This window comes from Plasmodium inui (genome assembly GCF_000524495.1).
Source record: "Plasmodium inui San Antonio 1 unplaced genomic scaffold supercont1.23, whole genome shotgun sequence".
NCBI lineage: Eukaryota > Apicomplexa > Aconoidasida > Haemosporida > Plasmodiidae > Plasmodium > Plasmodium inui.
The window spans coordinates 122,473-143,251 of record NW_008481857.1 but is presented as its reverse complement, the minus strand read 5'-3'; the positions used below and the strand labels follow the sequence as shown (position 1 = coordinate 143,251).

Below are 20,779 nucleotides of genomic sequence, written 5' to 3'. Positions count from 1 at the left end.
TTCTTTTCTTTCTTTGTGGCGCTCGCAGCACAGTAGCTTCCACTGTTGAATCTGCTAATTTACGGATGTTACTTCTGTCCTTTTTCATTTGGGACATGTTGAAGGGTTAAGAAATGATATGCTCTCCTTTTTCGGTCTGTCCTTGAGACGGTGTGATGGAGGAACAGCTGGGGTGTTCGCTGGCACCACAGTGGACTCGACGCCACGGCAATGCGACACGTGTTCCAATTTGAGAAAATCCCCAAGTTGCTAACTGCGCATGATGCTGCTCAACTCTTGGGAAAAGTTAATCACATTATCGTATACGTGTGTTGAGATCTTTTTTTTTTTTCCATCGGTGGCCCTGACCAAGCAGACGTATTTCTTGTTGCTCTTGTTATCACCTTTGTTTGTCCTTTTGTTTTTCTTGTCGGAGTTTTTCTTCTGGGGGATGACGTTCTTCACGGTGCTTCGTTTGACTGAGTTGCAGGTGGTTCACGCGGTGAGCCAAGAAGGGAAAGGGCAATGTCCGTCATGTGAGTTATCCATTATGTATTATTCGCAGTGCATATTCCCTGTGCATCATTTGCTATGTATGTTTTCTTTTACACCAATACATGTGTGTGAGGTTCGTAGGCACGTGTTACGTACACATTTTTGGCACCGCTTGCCGAAGGGGACTCTCCTCATGTGGGAGGCATACAATTACAGCAAATGGTGAAGAAGCAACTCTCAACCCTGTTGTCTGTACTTACCTTTTTTCATGGTAATCCAAATCGACGTTTTTCTCTTCTCGTCTATTTCTCCGCATAGTTTGTTCAGCTCTTCAATGAAGGCAGTGTTGCTTAGCAGGACCATTTTCGCTTTAATTCTCACTACGCGTTTGTTACGTTTCAAGGCATTTATATCTTTGTCGGTCGACTCGTAAAGCGAAGTTGCGCAAAAAAAAAAAAAGGAAAATTAAAAAAAAAAATTGTTTATTCCTTAATTCGTAGCTCTATATCTGTTTGAGAAAAATCAATGAGTAGGACCAATGCGTTTTTATATCCCCATGTAGCAAAGTTGGAAAAAAAAATTGAAGGAAATTTTACGCGTTTGAGGTATTTTTGTACAGAGGGGTAGGGCGACTGCTTAAATCAGGTCGAAATTACCGTGTGTTGGGTTAACCGCCTTACAAATAGGGGAATTCTTCCGCAAAAGTAAAAAAAAAAAAAAAAAAATATTTTACCGATGTCATTTTAGCGGTTTTTCCCACTTCTTCCCCCATTTCAGCTATCAAAATAAAAAGCATCACTCTGCTGCATATTCTCTGAGTGTTTTAAAAAGAAAAAAAAAATGGCTTACCATTGGTGATAGGCGCTCGACGGATGTGACAACAATGGGCACTCACGAAATGAATGTGTCCGGAGAGTGGAAAAGAAGGAGGACATAAAATGGTACACTGGGGTTGGAAGTATCCTCGCAGATGATGCCTATGTGCTAGTTTCAACGTTGTTTCTTCCGCGTAAGGACTTCTACTCTTACTGCTCCCTGTCCTTGTGCTTAACCAGCATGCAGAAGCAACAGTCTTCTATAATTACATAACACCTGGCATTGATGCGTCTGTGCATCCGAATGAGCGTTTCAATCGGTGAGGGAATATGCGAATGTACTTATGTCTGCATGCCTCCTCTTCGATTCACATGCCGAGAGGCAAATCTTTTGTTCGTGTGGGTACATATTCAATTTTATGAATAACAAAACCATGGGCTCCCCGCGAATGCTTAAGGAACCGTCTCGGCAGGGGATCAGTAACGTTGAGTTTATGGGTGACAACAGAGTTGAAGAACTTATTAGTAAGATAAGTGTAAATTATGAGGAGTGTACAAAGTATGATGCGTATATGGAGCAGGATGATGCGGATGAGGAGGAGGATGAGGCTCAGGAGAAGGAAAATACTGGAGTGGGGGAACTTCTCCTAAATGTAAAGGCGAGCAGAAGAACAGAAATGGCAAGTAGCGAAAAGTTGGGAAAAGACGAAAATGCTAATTCGAACAGGAGCGCGAATGGAGAAGCTCATAAGGGGTGCAATAACGCTGTCATGGACAACCTTAGAGATTTTATTTTTAAAAAAAAAATGATTCACGATAGGAGGAGTGGGAAGGAGGCAAGTTTTGGGAAGCCTGGCAAGAATGTCTTCACCAATTTGAACGTAAGGGGGAGTGGCGGAAGACAGGCAGCAACATGACCGCTAAAGCTATCATCGTGGTGGCACTCAGCGGTGCACATAAGATTGCCTTTCAAGTGGGCGGAACGGCATTGACACATGTCGTGAGTGTGTCTTTGTGGCACGTTAGGTGCTGGGAGTCGTCTGTGGGGAAAAAAACTGACCACGTGGATTGGCATCCGCAGCGGCAGCCCCTCTAACATGGGTCCACTTGCCTCTCCCGACGTGACTGCCTGCTATGCTTCAAAAAAAAAAAAGTTACAAAAAGATAAGCGGTCCCTTCATATAGTACCCTATTCCGCCACTTTTCCCCCCCCCTTTTTCAGGTTAGAAAGAAACGAATAATGGAAAGCAGCGATGAGTCAGACGAGAATTCCCACTCCGTCAAAAAAATTATTGACTACGTTAAGAAGAAGAAAAAGCAGGGGAAGGGATAACCTGGGAGAGGTGAGCCACTTTGAGGTGGTTTTCCCCTCTGTTGCACTGTGCAGTAAAGGGGCGTCGCACAGACAGCACGAGTATGCACATGGCGTACAGCATTTTCCACAAGCGCGTATATGGCGCATAAAATATGTCACTGCACCCTCTCTGTAACACATTTTTTTTCTGTTTTTTTGTAAGATATCTGCACACAAGTTGGCGGTTCTATGTTGTGCTTGTCTTTTTAAATTGAAAAGAGGCCTTTTTTTTTTTCAAAATGGGGCACCAGCGGGGTGGACCTCTTCTGTACCAACGTTAAAGCGACCCAAATGGGTTAAAACGGAACAAAAAAAAACGACACGAATGAGTGCTTCCCCACCTGTGGTCTCCCTAGCTGAGGTGGCTACAGTGAGAAACGTCACGAAAAAAGGCACGCCATCGAGAGTACGTGCATCGTAGTTGCACAAACGTATCTGCTTGGAATTAATTGGCGGTGTTTATCCGCACACATGACTAGTAAAAGTTGAGCTTCTGCGAGCACTCGGCATCCTTCATGAGCGCGGTGATGATGAGCTGCGTTTCGACGTTGAGCTCCAAGCCCATGTCGCCAGACTCCTTGTCGATTTCTGCGCTGATCTGCGTCCTGGTGGACTTGCTCGCTTCTGGGGCGTTCTTCTTCGACGATTCGTTGAAGCCAAGGAGAGTCTCTTTGTTTTTATTTTTCGCCAAACTTTCGAGTGGTATATAAGGACGAATGAGTAGTATACCCATTTTTACCAACTTGTCCAGCATAATTTTGAATAACTCGGAATTGCTGCACATCCCTATGTACTTCCCACTTGTCTCCACAAGAACTCTGTATCTGTTTAGGACCTTCTTATACGGAATGATAAAATCATTAAGCATTCGTAACTCCACGATGACACACGTGAGAAACATTTTGAACGGCCACGGCAGATAATTAATTGCATTGGTTAGTGGTGAATCAAACAGCTGGTTGGTTGCTTCCGTGATGTCTCTGGGTACAATCTTGTGGCCTCTCTTATTTTCGAATGCCTTCCTGCATATCTGTAAAGCCTTTCGGATATCCCCAGACACGTTGGCCACTTTCCTGGCACATAGCTGTATAGCTGTGTGGTCAATAATTTCTTTACAGTTTTCTAAGCGTTCCTTTATAATTTTTTCTATTTCATCTCCCTTGTATGGACTGAACACTAATCGGCCAAATGCCAAGCGAGATCTACATCTGGGTATTAAGCGCTCAGGTAGATCCATGGTGTTGGAAATGGCTATTAATACCAGTTTGCTGTTTACCTTGGTTGGCCAGTCGAAGAGAGTAAAGAGGACCTTCTGCGTTTTGGTGATGAGATAGTCGATCTCGTCGATTATCAGTATGGAGACATTGCGGCTGTCTTTTTTATTTTGGTTAAAGAGCCTGTCAAGCATTTTAAAAGCGTTTAAGGCATTGGGTGGCTTCTTATTGAAGAGTTGCTTGTAGAGCACTTGGTAGGCTGCATTGGGGTGTACTACATTCATTCCGTTAATTTCGAAGACGTTAAAATCGGGTAACAACTTCTGCTTTGTTTTGTGTTGAAGCAGTTGGATCACACTGTATACTGTGGCTGTTTTTCCGGTTCCTGGCATTCCACTAATGTATAGGATTTGATTACTGCCTGATTGTTTAATGCCTGACTCGAGGAATCCGTGGACTTCTTTGATTTCCTTTTCCCTGCAGGGGAGATATTTGGGGACGACATCCAGCTGCATCATTCGGATGGCCTTATCTGTGGGGTCTGTTATATTCCCTAGTAGATTTACGTAATAATTTTCTTGGCCCTGTTTTATGAAATTTTTTATGTCTACGTTGGGGTTCTTTTGTCCACTGTGCTTGGGTGTGTTTTCCCTGTTTGGGGTCACCTTGGCTTTACTGCCTGCGGTTTTTCTAGTGTTAATGCTAGTACTACTTCTAGGATTGATTTTGGAGTTGCCGCTTTGGCTTCTCGCTCCGCTTGGTTCGTTCACCTTCAGCTTGTCTATAATGATTTTAAGCGACTTATTTTTGCTACTCTTCTTATTGTTGGAGAAGGAGTAGTACAGGTCGCTAGAACCTAGGATCAGATTATCCCAGTGTTCACTATTCTGTATGTCGCATATTCTTTCTTCTCTATCTTTTAGGTAGTGAGTGCAAAGGAACTTGTCTTGTCCCTCCTTGGACGTTTTGTCCTCTTGGTAGAGGCTCTTCTCATTGTACACGTTGATTTTTTTTAGAATCATTTTGGCATCTAATATTTTAAACTCTATATTTCCTAGTAGGTAAAAATCTCTCGTCTTTTCGTCCAGGAACACTTCAAAGTCTGCCTTGGACCGTCTGGATTTCTGTTTTTCGCACAGCTCCTTTATGTATGTAGTATCGTGCTGGTCAAAGTATAAGCACACTTCTGCCTCCACCTGGTTCCTCGCTTTGTTTTGGTAGAAGCTGGATATTTTGCCTTTCCTCAGTTGGTAGTCATTGCTTAATTGGTAGCTCTTCCTCTGTTTGTCCCTGCTTTTGCGGTGGGTTCTGCTGCCGCTTTTCCCCGTGTTGCCTTCACCACTACCGATACACAAAAGCATCACGTCATCTCCAATGCTGTACTGCACCTGGTTAATGAATAAACTCTCATAAATCACGCCGTCTTCATATTGGCAGGAGTTGTCCTCAACGAGTCTGATGGATGCCTCCTTCGTAAGCTTTGCAACTTTTTCTGTTGTAAATTCTTTGTGTTGTTCCCTAGGCTCGCTGGGGCCTCTCCGTTTTTGCTCGGTCATGGGGAGCATGCTGCTTCGCTTGTTAATGGTTGCGGCGTGTCTAAGTGGCCGGTTATTTTTCTGTGTCTGCGTCTGCTTCTGGGCCGAGGAGCTGCGCCTTGTGTTGGGTCTCCTGCCTCCGAGGCCGCTACTGTCACTATCGTCGTCGTCATCACTTGCATTGCTTCCACTTTTTTCGTTGCTTCCGTTACTTCCGTTCTTTCTGTTGTCGCCGTTGCCATCCCTCCGGGCCACTCCCGTTTTCGCCCTCTTCACCAGGTTGCGATACACATAGGAATCCTTCGAGAGGCACTCGCTTTTTCTCTTGAGGAGAACACTGGAGCGCGTACCGCTTATCACTTTCTTTTCATCCTTCTGATCTGCTTTGTTCCTCGCCGACTTCTCTTTCATTGCGCTCCTGAGGGTTCGCACATCGCCATAGGAGTTATTCACCTTGTCTTTTTCTGAGATCCTTTTGTTTGCTTTCCCTTCCTCGACATCCTTTTTCTTGTATGTATCTTTTTCTGTGGCGGATTTACTTGTGCTGTGGTTTCTGGGTGATCTCCTCATGTTGTCATAATTTTGTATGTGTATAAGTCTGGTTTGTTTGCTGAGGCTTTTACTTAGTTCCGCCTTCCGGGGTGAAGTGTCTGAGGAGGGGAAGACATGCGACCCCTGGGGCTCGTGGGGGCCACGTGGACCATGCGCGGAGGAACCGCTATCCGATACACACGAATGAGATGAAGCGGGGGAGGAAAAAAAGGACGAAGACGAAGAGTCGAAGCTGTGCTTCTCTTTCTGATTCTTCGTTTTTCCAGTTGTGGTGACCCTGTTTAGAGTTTTCTTAGGTTTGTGACTTCTTTGATTTAATTGAGTGCAAAAGTCTTGAGTGTTATTTTGAATTTGCTCATAATCAGGGATGCGGTTTTGTTTTTTTCTCTGTTCCTCTTTCCTCGGTGTGCCCGGAAAACTTAGCATGCTCAGTTTGTTCACATCTAACTTTATGCCTCCTTTCGTAGGGCTCAAAATTTCGTTATCGTTCAATTGAAAATTGTGAACCCCGCGGAAATGGTGGCTTTCGCGATTTTCCCGAGCTTGACTAATTTTCTGTGTTTCGTAAATTTTGTGGTTTTTTTTTTTTGGAGTCATTTTCTCTAAAAAGAGGATACGCACAATTGTGTGTTAAAACTTTGAGGTTTTTTTTTTTTTTTTTCTTAAAAGATACAAAAACGATGCATTATGTTGCTAAAGCTTTGGGAGGAAAAAATGGAGAATTGTCACTTCTTTTTTTTTTTTTACATTTTTTCCTCCCCTATCAAGAGATTTACCACCTGCCTTTTGCGGTGTGCAGTTTCCACTTTGGCACACCTTCGTCACTTCTGTCGCCAAAAGAATTTCACCTTTCTGTGTTTGATGTAGATTTGTGGAGAATTAACACCGAAATGGAGGTAACCCCAAGTGTGTAAGCTCTCAAAATGGGTTATCTACATTTATTTTTGCATTTTAAAAGGAGCGCAGAAAAAAGAGAGAAAAAAAAAAAAAACACTTCAGGATGGTAACTACTTTTCGATATACTAATTAAGCTGTGGACGCGAAGAATATTCTCAGGGGGGGCTTACACACCTCTCTCGCAAAGGTTGACACATTATTTTTTTCTGCGGGTCATTTGTAGGAACGGATTTCACAATTTTGTGCGACCTTTTCTCGGCTTTGCGCAAGACCGTATCACACGCAAGCAGTTATGTAGTTACGACGTGTGTAGTTAGCCCATATGTAGTCAGCAGTTATGTAGGTATTCCGCCTCGAAGCTTCACCCTTTTGCTTTTTTTTTCGCGAGAAGATGCCAAGTGGCACTGTCGTAGACAGGCGTGGCAAACCTTCTGGGAGAACCCCTTACCATTTGGATGTGTGTGGAGTGGGTATAACGAGGGGTGGAAAAAAAAATGTCTAAGGAGAAAATACGCAAAGTTGCGTAATAAATGCGTAAAAATTTTGTAGAAATCGGGCAAAAAGGACCTCACGCAACAAGCAAAAATGCGGGCATATCACCCTACGTGTGCGGAATTGCGCTGTCTTATACTTCCTTATTTGCCGCCTCTCTGTTGTGCGGCATTGTGTCTCTTCTTCGCAAGGACACGACAGTGCCCCAACAAGTAAGGGCAAATATGTGAGCAGTTTGCCATGACATTGTTTACGCAGCACTTTGCCGATAAGTCTCTCTTTTTTTGAGGGGGGGGCTCTGTTTTTTCTCCCCTCTTGTGAATTAAAAAAGGGGCAAGAGCCGTTTTCGCCCTCTGTTAACTTAGATTGCAGCTGTGGCTGGTATTCGAATTTGTCTCTTTTTGCGCTAGTTCTGTGCCGTATCGACGGGTGTTCGCCAACAGGAAACACACCATTGGCAGCATGCGAGCTCTTCACTTTTTTCGTGAACATTATATATGTGATGACATGAGGAGTTCCATTTTTGTAGTAACTAGCCCGTATTTATTTATGTGCCCTTTAGCGGGAATGACGAAAGTGTGGACTTATTACTTTTTTTTTTCACAACAAAGTTAGTGTTAATAATTTTTGCTAATCAATTTCGCGCAGAGAAAAGTCAGCAGCTCTCTTCTCATCACAGAAGAAGAAAAAAAACAAGTGATGGTGATGTGTTCAAAAATGTGTGGGAACAGCGCCCCATTCAAGTTGGTTACCCCTTGCTGTTTTCCCCATCAGGAGTTATCATAAAGATTTTCTGCGTTCTTTTCTTTTTTTTTTTCTTAATCTCTCCATTTTATATGTAAAAGAAGGGAATTCTTATTTTCACATTGATTTATCATTACGCGTTGTGTGAATGGCACGATGGTAAGAGGAAACCCTGACCCCTCACCCCAAATCTGTGCTAATTCTACACTTCTGTTCCGTGGCCTTTTAATACAACGATCCTAATAGTATTATTTCACACGACGTGACTACCCCACGATGGTTACTTTGCTTTCTCTCCCACGCTGTATGTTGCACTAATAGAAAGAAGGCCAGATCGATGCAAAAGTTTAATTCCATGGTGAATGTCTCGAAACAGAGTGACAGAATTAATGCTCTCACGTGAATATCCGGATGCATAAAAATGCATTACCAATGCTACACCCTATTTATACGAATGGCACAAAAGAAAGAGAGTACTCTTTTCCAAGTGGACATTCACGGAGAGGGAACGAAACTATACTCTATTTGTAATTTTATTATACCCCCCCCCGCACGTACCGAATTGCATCTTAAGCGCATGAGAATTAGTCCGTTCGAGAGTACACAATATGCGAACGTTGCCACATGTTAACATTCAATCGGGATATGAAAACGTGGGGGCTATTTATCAGAAATTTCCTCCACTAAGGGTACAGAAAAAAGTGAGTAACCCTGTTCCTTCTATGGCTGGGGTGAACTGTTGGCCACAAGTAAATGAACTTATGTGGGAATTTTCCCAAACGACGTGTTTGCCACTACAGCATTTCGCTGCACAAACAAGAGAAGTGAAAGTAGTTGAGGGGGAACTTTTACATTATTGTGTCATCCCTCTCCACGAAAAGAAAAAAAGGAAAAAGTAATAACCCCCTTGGTGCATCTTTTCAGAAGACACCTTATATCAGTCAAAAGTGCCCCTTGGAAAATTCATTCGAGGTGAAATGGCACAAATGGGTGGGACCAGAGGGCGGGGAAAATAACCCTATGCGAAAAATATGCGCATTTTCCTCGCGGAGAAATGAACTCACTTGTGGTATGCTAAGATATGTGGAACCTTTCCCATAAGGGGGAAGCAGTAAAAATAGCAAGGGAAAACCACATATATATATGCGCACGTGGTAGGTATAATGATGCATATTTGTAGTTAAGCTGCCCTAGCAGAAATGGCATACCCCCTACTCTTATATTCTCTAAGCCGATTAAACTTGTTTAGGCAAAGTTGTTAATTCTGGGATGGGAGATTAAACTGGGCGAAATGCCCTGAGGAATTTTTCTTCATCTTTTTTGTTTCAAGAAGGCAGCCAAAATCGTACACATCTGTCGGTTGACTCATTTGTTGGTTGGCCCATTAGCCGGTTTGGCCCTCCCCCGATTTACGTTTACGTACGTGCAAATGCGCGGAAATGGACCCTCTCACACTTTCAAGAATGCTTACAAATGGCTTTTTCCCTGAGGTCACGTGCATCGACGATGAGCGCAAATGATCAAGCAAGGATCGGAAATTAAAACAAGAAGGAAACACAGAAAAAAAATGTACGCGCGCACAAATACGTAGTGCGCGATGCGTTAAAAAGCGGGAAAAAAGTACACTTATATAAAGAAGCAAAATTATACAAAAAAATAAAAAAAAGGAAAAAAAAGCATTCCACGCGGTGTTAATGTTAGTAAATAATAAGTAATGACTGCAACTACGAAGAAGAGGATGAAATAAAAATAATCTCTCGTAAGCGACGATTTGTTATTTACTTAATTTGTTTTACAAGTTAAAATCGTTCACATATACATGGTTCACGGGGAGTATTATTATTGATTGAGTGTACCGCAAAGGATACATTTTTATATATATTATATATATGCACGAGGGCCATGAAAAAAAAAGGGGGAAACGGGCATGACACATGAGGAAATGTTTAATTATATATGCAAAAAATGGAATACGTATATAAATATATTATAATACCACATTTAAGGATGCCATGCAGGGACCCGTGTAAGTGGAATGAGGCACAAAGCGCACCAGCGGTACGAATAAAATACTGTGGCGTAGGATAAAATATATTTAAAAAAAAATACGAATGACACATATGGCATGTATTCGCCACATATATATAAAGGGGCAATAAAGCACATAATAAGTACAAATATTTATTTGTATATCGTACATGTAAAATTACGCGCCGTAATGTACCAATTTTAATCGCTATTGCCGCTTATGCTGGCTTATATATAGCGTACCTGTACTGTACGTACCGCCCGCGCGCAGTTTGGCCCCTTTCTTGCATATATTGAACGCAAAATTGAAACGCGCAAAAATATATGAGCTATGTTATCGTCGGCTCTTAACCCAGAAGCTGCGGCGCTTCGTTCCGCGCACCATATATATATTGCTATTACTATATACATATTGCATACATTGCCATGCATTACTCATATTATGTAGGTTTTAAACGTACCGCATGTAATATAAGCATATAAAATACCCTCCTCCCAATCGTGCTTCGTCTGATCGCTTCATGTCAATACCTCTCCTTCATCGCGTATTTTGAAATGAATAGCAAGGAATCACTTGACCTCGTAACTATACGTGACGTAACGCGACGTAGTGAATGTACATTTGTTATACTATATATACCAGTAAGCGTCGCAAAAAAAAAAAAAAAGCATATATGGTATAATCCATACGTACCGTAGGCATATAATGAGCATTATTTACCCATTCTTCCTTGTACGCTCAGTAATATATATCGTAGCGCGCTCGTCACGCTCTTGCGCATATTTGTATCTATGTATTATATTTATATATTCTGTTTGCAAACGCAAAGGTTAATTTATTTATATATATATTTTTTTTTTCCCATCGTCATCATTTCTTCTTCTTAAGATATAAAGTAATGCACGTCATGCCCGTATTCACCATTTCTGCGATTATGCAAAGATTCTCATAAAGAATTTCCTTTTCATGGTTCATACAAGGATGCAGCGCAATACGCATACGCAATAGCAATACATACAAGTATGTATAAATGCATATGCATAAATATATAGTAATATTATTACTAATATTATACAGTAACGTATATCAATATATATGTATAATTACATACGGAATATCATATTCGTAAAAATATAATCAAAAACGTGAATTGAAAAAATAAATATATTTAAAATTATTTAACGAGTACGAAAGGATATTTTACTTTTCAATTGAAAGAATTATTTGCTCGCTTTTTTTTCTTTCTTTCTTTTTTTTTTTTTTTTCATTTTTCCTTTCATTATGTACTTTCTTACAAAACAATTTTAAGAGACCTTCATATCGCCAGTTAATACGAACGCTTATGCGCCATTTTCTTCCCAAGTACAAACGTATATGTGAATGAATTGCCCTCCCACTTGAGTGCCGACGCGTATGCTACGTACATATGTACACATGAACATATGTACGTATGTACATATATATGTTAATATACCCATCTTTACGCAAGTACATGTCCCCACCAAAGGAGTAAAACCCCTTCAGGCGTCCCTACTTTAGCAAAACACGCGTAAGGAAGCATTTTGTTTCGTTTTTTTAAATTTACATCACATACTTTAGTGGCGCACGTTAGCCGTACACATTGGCCATTCTTCCATTCACAGTTTTCTTGGACGACAAAACGTGTTCACATACACACAAAACGTGAATGCTTTTTTCCCTTCCCCCTCCCCTTTCACAGTGTACATTTTGGTACCCGTGTATACACCACGAGTATGTGCGAATTTATCAAAATTGCAAAGTTAGGCGAATTCCCAACATACACACACACACTCTGACATTAGTGGCCTCTAACAGAGTGAAGAGTTTACTCCGAGTATGCACATATATACGTACATCTCTTTTTTAGCAAAAAAGTGTACGTATAATATCTGCGTCTCTCTCGCTTTAAAGAGTACCCATCGTAAGGTGTGTGCATCTTACGTAACTGTACTCCCACAGAAAATTCTCCAGTTCGCGGCCCTCAACCATTTGAAGCTTTAAGGTGGCCATCGCACAAGCGTACGCAAGTGCAGAAATATACACAGGCGTATACGTACAAAAATACAAACAGTCGCGTACGCCGTAAGCACCCCACTCAAAACCATGGATCCCATGAAAAAATTTAACGGAATGAAAAACATGGGAGGTAAGGAAGTGCGCAAACGAAGAAAGAACAAGAAGGATCCACATGCACCAAAGAGATCGCTCTCCGCGTACATGTTTTTCGCGAAGGAGAAAAGAGCTGAGATCATAAGTCGAGATCCTGATTTAAGCAAAGACGTCGCAACTGTTGGCAAAATGATTGGAGAGGCATGGAATAAATTAGACGAGCGAGAAAAGGCTCCCTACGAAAAAAAAGCACAGGAGGATAAAGTCAGATACGAACGGGAAAAGGTGGAGTACGCCAAAACGAAAATGAAGGCATAGGCCATCAGAAATTCTGCAGACGGACAGAGCATGGGGGAAACGGTGCGTTTACATGAACAGATATGTATATCTGCACGTTCATATGCACGCACATATGTGCACGTACGCGCTCAACTGTGAAGATGGAACGCGAATCATGCGGATGTTGGCCTTCTCATTTTTGTGAGGGCCATTTAAAGTGTGAACTTTCAAGTGCCTAAAAAAAAATGGCACAAATGAGTATAAGTAAAATGTGCAAACACGAGTATGCTGCTGCATGAACGTTTGAGAAGAAACACAACATGGCGCTCAGTCAAATCATATCATACAAAAAAAAAAAAAAAAAAAAAAAAAAAAAAAAAAACATGGAATTTATACAACAGATTATATATATCTACTGACAGGTACCGAGTTTTATTAATATTAATGCGCATTTTTAGCAGTTTATAGTTGATAGAGAATTACCAGCACGTGAACAAAAAATTTAGAAAAAGTTTAAACATAGATCGATACATCAGTGTACGAAAAAAAAACAAAAGAAAAAAAAGAAAAAAAAAACTAGGTATTTTTTTTTCTTAAAATAAAATATGAAAAATTGAAATACAATTTCTTATTATTTTAATATTCTTCTCTCTTTTTTTTTTTTTTTTTAAAGTTATATAAAAGCGTAACGTTTTAAATTTTTCAAAAGTTTTCACTTTTTTTTTTTATCCATGGTACATGTACGTGAATAAACAGATAAATAAGTAGTAAATAAGGTGAATAAGTAAACATCAATTTACATGTTTACTTATTTAGCTATCTCCATTCCATGTGTATCACATTGCAGTTTCTTTTTCCTCTACTTTTTCTTTTTTTCTCTGTTTTTTTTTTATTTTAAAAACATTATAATGATCATACATATGTACATCTTTTAGTACACACATGAAACTTATTAAATTAAGCACTGCGTTAAAAAAAAAAAAATCTTTTTTTTGCACCCCAACGGTTTCTCTATATGTTAGTTTTAATGTCGTTTAAGTTTACAGACCCTTTTGAATTCTCTGTGTTCAGTGCTCTAAGGAGGACAGGGTAACAGTGTCACCCAAAAAGGCGGAGCGCTGTTTTTTTTATATCTACATGGTATCCTTATGTGGTATGGGAACGCTTTATAATATGTGCCTACCAAAAAGGAACGGGACCGTATCACGGATTGCGAGGGTCTGCAATAAAGATAAGATGACTCAGCAGTGTGATAGCCACGGGGGAAGATGAATAAACAATGGCGAGAAGAGCTTCAAATCGGGATTTTTTCATTCACGTGTTCGATGTAGTCTGCGACAAGGGTGAAAACCTACGCAATGCGGAACAATTGCGTCAGGAGTACAACTTCTTTTTACGCATGAAGAGGTTTACATGATTGTATTTGACGATATTGTACCGTGTGAACCCGAGGCAGAGGGTCGAGTCGGTCCGAGGAGCGCTGCCTAACGAGCGGCGTCCTCGCTGAGTCGTACAACGTTGAGCAAAACTCCGCAACGCACAAGTGTCCTCGTGCATGTATATGCACATAGGCACGACGCTTCTAAGGTTTTATTCTTTTATAAAAAAAGAGAAACCTATTTTTACGCCTTCTTTAACCCTTCATGCTAAATTTGCACAAGGTGCGAAAGGGCGATTTGAACATACTACGAAATTGTGACCCGCATTAGTGTAGAGCAATGAATTAAAAAAAATAAACATGGAAACACAACATAAGAATGCATAAGGCGTAAAGCGTAACAGATAAGCAGGAACAAACATAAAGAAGGAAAGGGCCAAGGGAGAAAAAAAAATATATATACAGTACCATTGATACACCTAGGCTGGAAAAATAAGACTCGACCATTTAGGGAAACTTTAAAAACGTGCGGGAATTTTATAACTCGAAGGTCATTCCATCTAGCCGTACAAATTATCCACTTTGGAAAATGACAAATGATTTACGAAAAAAGAGATTGAGTTGGGGGAAGAGACGGCAAGGAAGGGCAGCCTCAAAGGGATTGGCACAAAACAAGGTAGAAAAATGAACAGAAACAAGCGAGGGATGGGGTGCAATCGATGCGCCTAATTTTGCAGAGAAAGGAATATGTTAATTTCGAGGGCCCTTCTTCTATCAGATCCAGTGGCCTGCAGGGGGGGCATACCCACACGTGTTTGTAGATGCATACACACGTATGTAGGTACACACATACATATATAGGTAACAGGCATATATCAACATGCGCCCTCTTAAACGACTGCACCACATGGCTCGGCCCATTACTTTCAAGTTCTTGTATCGTATGCTGTGGTTGATTTTCTTAGCCTCCTTCTTCAACAGCTCCAACAGAGTGAACGCCTTGGCAATTCCATGTTGTCTCCCTACGATTTTGACATTTCCCTTTAGGAGAAAAATGTGAGCGGTATGTGGTAATGGAAGGGGGGGGAGATGTCAATAGGAGGGATCCACACCACAGGGGGAGCGGTTTAGCATACGTCGCCGCTGATCAGCGGAACGTTGCATAGGGGCATATAGCAGAAATGGAGGAAAATTTTCTTATCAAATGGGCGTTTACTATTTTCATCCTCTCAAGGCATTCTGCAATATATTTTTGTACGTTATCCGACTCAGTTTTGACAACTATTTCGTAACAGTTCGGTTCCTTCATTTATTCCTTTCTCTTTAGTGGCCTCTCCCCTTGGGTTTGGGTTCGAAAGGAGTGTTCGCTATGCTTGGCGAGCAGAAATGTACATATAAGAACATACATATATATACATATACGTATAAACTGTACATAGGCGTTTTTTTTTTCTCATGGTAAGCTACAACTGTGAGAAAGTCTTCTGCTGTTTTGGATAATTTAACACTTCCGCTGACGAAAAAAAAAAAAAAACTTTCAAATGGCTCATAAGAGAAATGATAAAAAATGGCGTTTCCAAATTGCCAGGATTTTTTCCCCCTTCGCTAAGAATTGGGTTCCTCCAAAAGGCAAAACGACTTCGAGGATATTTGATGCGCATCTGTGACGCCGCACTGTGCGTAATAGCATGATATAAATCTTGTACATTAATTATGTTGCAGTTCGCTGTACGCTGGTATCTCTTTACTGTTGGGGTATGTCCCTCTCATGCAATATGCGTCGGCATATGCTTATCTTATACACGTACGCGGGAAAGTGAAAAGTGAAAAGCAGGAAAATGATTCCCACCGGATTGTTGGCAAGAAATAGCTCAGATGACGAAAGCAACACCTCCCAAGCCTCTATTTACAATTTTGGGCAGTTTTTATTTTTACGCTTCTGACGATCCCATGCGCGGAAGCACATATTTTTTTTCTTTTTTCTGTGCCGAACGAATTGAGCGTGAATAAAGCGAAGCAGCAGATATGTTTCATTTTTAAGGTGAAAAAAAGAAGGTAGCCGTTTTTGATGAAAAATTGAGTACATAAAAAGGATGTACCGAAACAAATGCGCATTGAGATGGGCGTGTCTTAGGAAGTGGAAACAAAATAAAAATTAAAAAATAAAGAATAAAAAAACAAACAGACAAACAAAAAATTTAACTTTGAAACAGGGATGATAGAAGGACTTCCACGAGTTCGGGGTTGTCCATATAATCGTAGGTGGTTTCGATTCTGCTATCGCGCGGTTCCGGGAGCTATAGTTAAAAAGAAAAAAAGGGGAAAAGCGGCATTTAAAAAAAATGAAACAAAAATTAACAAATGGTATTGTAGAGAAACGCGCGGAGATTTCCCCCACATATTTTATCCACACAGCAACGTGTATTCAACATGAGAGGCCACCGCTTTAATCACGTGAAGCGCATCACAGGGGCATGCCTGGTCATCCGCGTATTTATTTCCGAACCATGAAATTCACTAATTTAGGAATGGGGTCAAAAGAGCTGATTTTTCCCTTGTTCACATGCTTGCCTTCATCTGAAGGGAAAAAAAAGGACAGGCATCAAATTGTGTAATATTATGGATTACACTGAATATATAAAATGGGGAGGAAAAAAGAAATTGCGCAAATTCACACAAGGCAACAATTGAATCTCCTCTTTTCTTTTTACATTTTTTTTTTATTTTGTAAATTTCCCGTTGCGATTTCAGCAATTCGCTGTCTTCCCTGCGTGAAAAAAAAGGGGTTATATAAGTAAGCATGTGTGTCTATACGTTTCCGCTTCTGCGTTGGTATGCCGCGAAAAACAGAGCGTGGGTAAACGCACAACATCCGCTCATGATTACTGATTATCCTTCAAATTCTGGATGGCGTTCAGGAGAAACTTCTTGTAGTAAGGCTAAAGGGAGGAGTGAAGCACACGTATGGTGTAGGGTTTCGCGGAAGGGGGGTGTACAACGTAGGTGCTGCCTGGCAACATAATTGAAAATAAAGAAGCACAGGCGATTCTTATAACAGCTGCGCATCGTCCCCACCTCGTCGTCATAAATGTATTGGTTCAAGCTAAAATTTGACCCATCACCGTAGAGATGCTCATAGAGCCCTTTCCCCACAACGTGATAGTTTATTGTTTGTGGACAGGAACTCTGAATCAGGGCAGGCAGATCAAACATGACTTGACTAATTTGGGAAGATATAGGCTGCTCATACGTTTTTAAACTTTTCACTGAACTTATTTTGGTTATTTTATGCATAATGTCAAAAAAGTTTAGGCACATTTTTTTGGAATATTTAAACCATGTATCAATTAGTGAAAAGAGTTTTTTTTCACTTTCGGTGGTATCTTGCTCATATAGTTTTGTCCTCTTTTCGAAAAAGGGTTTATCTTCTTCATCACAAATTATGTTTACTTCGTTGTATGCGTTTTCATTTACTGGAATGTCTACCTTGATGAAGCTATTTTTTAGCAAATTATGTAACACGGTTAGCAGTTGAGCAATGTCGTTTTTTAATTCTTCTTCATTAAGCTGTACATCCCTTATCGAATCGTTAACGTTGGTGCAATTTTCTGCGCTTTCGACAGCTCCGTTTTTATTTTTTTTTTCCTTATCTGCTAATTTTTCATTATATGCAACGAATGACAAAAGGGGCAGTTTATTCGACAGGCACAAAACCTTCTGCGTTAATATTCTCGTTCTTAGCAAAAATTTATATAAACTAACTTGCTCTTTAACTTGATAGGCTATTTCTTCTATATCACTGTACTCATTATTCAAAAGGTCAGAATTATCATCTGAGGAGTCTACTTCCTGTTCACTTCCATCATAGTGCTTTTTTCCCTTCCTTCCCTTTTTTTTGTAGTTTTTAATTTCCAATTTGTACAGCTCATCTAATTTGTCCTTCTCCTTTTTGTTGTCGTTGTTGCTGCTGTTGTTCTTTTTCTTCCTTTTCAGTAGTGATCCCTTTTTTAGCTTAGCTCCATTGTTCTTCTTCACCTTATTTGAACTTCCTAATTTTTTTCTTTTTTTTGAAGCGCCGTTCTGTTTTAATACCATGCTTTTTGCTTTTTTTTGTTCACTATGACTGGGGGCATATTTTGATATTCATTCTTAAATGGGAAAAAATTGCATACGACTTTGCGAACATTCCAAAGGCGTGTTTTCATTCTTTTCAAGAGTCATATCCCAAGGTGAAGGATTTTCCAATTTTTCTTAACTAGATTAACTGTCATTTAAGAAATTATTTTATTTTTTTTTTTTTTTATTTCTTTTTTTTTTTATTTTATTTTTTATTTCCTGTGGTTCCCCTGTTAGTCACGCGCTAAATGCAGGAACAATTCCGACGCCGTGTGCCACCAATGTTGTGCGTCCTTGAAAAAGTGAACGACGCGTACTGCAACGCTGTTAAAATATTCATTCGAATTTTGCTGATTTGTATCGTACATTTTTTATTTATCTACAATGGCTGATTTTGCTCCTCGTGGCGAAAAAAATGAAATAAATTTTGTTCTGTTTCGCAAGGGGGGGGTGAACTGCAGGAATGGTACATATTATGTGCCTTTATATGCAGGTCAAATGTGAGTCCTTTTGCCCGTTGCTACTTCGGACGCGTAAATTATACATGCCTAAGGCGGCATTGTATTTTTGCAAATCAGCGGCCTTTTCGCAATGACGGACCCTTATATACCCATAAGTTTTCCTAAAAAGGATTGATCCATCATAAAAAAAGAGGCAAAAGAATGGGGAGATAAATGAACGCGGAATTTTACCTCCATGGTGTTACTGCTTTGTAGTATTTCTGCTTGAATGAGACTGTGAGATGCCTTTTACGAGGGAGCGAACGTGGTGACCTTAGATTTATCTCCATTTTATGCTTCTTAAAGATTAATCACCGAAAGGGGAGATTACACCCTTACAAAATAGGTGCCTGCGCATATGTACATTAGCGGTTTTGTTTTAAAAAAGGGCCCTTGTGTAGAACTTTCTTTATGTTCTTCCTTGCACCTGCGCAAGTTTGGTAAATGTGGAGAGTTTTTTTTCCCTACTATGTGATTAACGAGATACAGCAATTTTGTTCCCAATCTGTTTACAGTCTTTCCAGAAGAACGCGCATCTTCGTTATTTCATCGATATACATAAGGTTATTCACTTAAAGTTATCTATCTCTTCAAAATAACCCAACTGACAGAATTTCTTAGCTGCATTTTTCCCTTCGCAGAACGCAAAAATGGCCTTCTTCAGGCTTCAAAAGGTAACCCCAAATTTATCCCCCTGAAACGACGAACGAAATTTCTGTCCACATCAGGTAGCTTTTTTTACATTCAAAAAAAAAAAAAAAAAAAAGTGGGTTAAATATCAAAAAAGTTATGAACCGTTCATGTATTTTATGAACAGCGAAAGATACGCTTAAGGAAAAAGAAAAAATATTTCTTAAGGTAAAAGGGGGTTTTATTATATTCACTAGCTTAAGAAAAAGACGAAAACAGACACACCCTTTCGCAAAGCATAGAAGATAACAAGTTCAATATTTCACACTTAAATGCTTTCATTTGAATCATTTCGAATCGAATACGCACATGCAAAAGAATTGATTGTATTTTTATGTAAAAAAGGGAAAAAATTACATACAAAATTGATATTCCTTCTTCATCCCCTTTTGTGCCACTGTACTCACACAATATGCACAACATATACCATGATTAAATTGTACTTGTAGCTGATGGGAGAGAATAATACCAGCGCTCGCAAAAGTCGTAGTTGGGAAGACACACCTTCGCTTGGCATACATAAGGCCTCTTCCAGAAATCACGATGTGGTGTGGGCGCGCATAACTATCCGAAGTGTATATGACATGGTGGACTGAACTTTTTCCCCCTTATACCCTCTACCCTTTTTACAATTTCCTTCGCATCATTACAGAGGTAAGCGAGAAAGATCAACGGAGAGATCGAATAAATAAATGAGCGAATAAAGTGATAAACACATTAACGCAGAAAAATACTACGCCAAATAGAAAGTGCCGCCATGTTTTGTTGTATGGGCCAAACAGACCTGTTTAGTTACCTGTTTAGTTACCTGTTTAGTTACCTGTTTAGTTACCTGTTTAGTTACCTGTTTAGACGCAACATACATCATCCTTTTTCTTAGGGTTGCTTCTTTTTCATGATGGCTATATTAAGTAGCATTTCGCAGCATTGCTCAGTGGGTATTTGCCTAAATATGTGGCGGCCGTGTCTCAAAATTTCGTAACATTGTGTAAAACTACTGAGCTACAACGATAAGGTGTATTATGACAAATCTTTGCCGCCATAGTTGTGTTAAGATGGGTGCTTACTTTCACGAATAGCCTTTTTTTTCTTGCGCACATTGTACACACCTTGTTTTTCCGTTAATTAGAAGCAAGGCATCCTTTTTATAAGATTTCTCGAATGGAGGTAAATTATTATTTTCTTATTTTCTTTTTTTTCGCAAATACTACAGTTTACTTCGTTTCGTTCTGTCACCTTTTGTGCCTATGTTTGTATGGGGCGGTTTGCATATGAATATTTAAAAGCATGGAAAAATCCCCCGCATGTACATTCGCACGTTTGCGCGTTCCGTGTGGGCAATATATATGTACATATTCACGCGTGTTCTTGTATACATTTCGCTAATTTGTAATTCTTGCGAGTTTAAATTGGAGAGGGGAATTAAGAGAACGGCACAAAGATGATAGTCGTAGATCTTCGGGCTGAAAAGAAAGAATAAACACAGCCAAAAAAAAAAAAAACTGCCATCATAATTGAATGTATTGAAAATGTACACCCAGCGATTAAAGCAGTTTTAGGTGAAATGAAGTGACAAGGCG

At 40.0% G+C, this 20,779-nt stretch overlaps 6 protein-coding genes across 6 annotated transcripts; 2 read left to right on the top strand and 4 right to left on the bottom strand.

Moving 5' to 3' along the window:
* Positions 1–249: 249 nt before the first annotated feature.
* On the bottom strand, positions 250–837 carry C922_04443 (signal recognition particle subunit SRP14; the record flags this gene model as incomplete). The annotated part of the gene is made up of 2 exons (XM_008820026.1): positions 250–458; positions 735–837. 2 exons carry the CDS (start codon positions 835–837, stop codon positions 250–252), a joined length of 312 nt encoding a protein of 103 aa, XP_008818248.1.
* An 886-nt stretch (positions 838–1,723) lies between these two features.
* Positions 1,724–2,622, top strand: C922_04442 (hypothetical protein; the record flags this gene model as incomplete). The annotated part of the gene is made up of 2 exons (XM_008820025.1): positions 1,724–2,170; positions 2,512–2,622. The coding sequence occupies 2 exons, from the start codon at positions 1,724–1,726 to the stop codon at positions 2,620–2,622; spliced, it is 558 nt and encodes a 185-aa protein (XP_008818247.1).
* Positions 2,623–3,118: 496 nt separating this feature from the next.
* On the bottom strand, positions 3,119–6,541 carry C922_04441 (hypothetical protein; the record flags this gene model as incomplete). Its single annotated transcript, XM_008820024.1, has 1 exon — positions 3,119–6,541. One exon carries the CDS (start codon positions 6,539–6,541, stop codon positions 3,119–3,121), a length of 3,423 nt encoding a protein of 1,140 aa, XP_008818246.1.
* A 5,689-nt stretch (positions 6,542–12,230) lies between these two features.
* Positions 12,231–12,554, top strand: C922_04440 (structure-specific recognition protein 1; the record flags this gene model as incomplete). Its single annotated transcript, XM_008820023.1, has 1 exon — positions 12,231–12,554. One exon carries the CDS (start codon positions 12,231–12,233, stop codon positions 12,552–12,554), a length of 324 nt encoding a protein of 107 aa, XP_008818245.1.
* Positions 12,555–14,618: 2,064 nt separating this feature from the next.
* Positions 14,619–15,202, bottom strand: C922_04439 (hypothetical protein; the record flags this gene model as incomplete). The annotated part of the gene is made up of 3 exons (XM_008820022.1): positions 14,619–14,681; positions 14,818–14,934; positions 15,110–15,202. The coding sequence occupies 3 exons, from the start codon at positions 15,200–15,202 to the stop codon at positions 14,619–14,621; spliced, it is 273 nt and encodes a 90-aa protein (XP_008818244.1).
* Positions 15,203–16,775: 1,573 nt separating this feature from the next.
* Positions 16,776–17,988, bottom strand: C922_04438 (hypothetical protein; the record flags this gene model as incomplete). The annotated part of the gene is made up of 2 exons (XM_008820021.1): positions 16,776–16,832; positions 16,969–17,988. The coding sequence occupies 2 exons, from the start codon at positions 17,986–17,988 to the stop codon at positions 16,776–16,778; spliced, it is 1,077 nt and encodes a 358-aa protein (XP_008818243.1).
* Between the last annotated feature and the right edge of the window lie 2,791 nt (positions 17,989–20,779).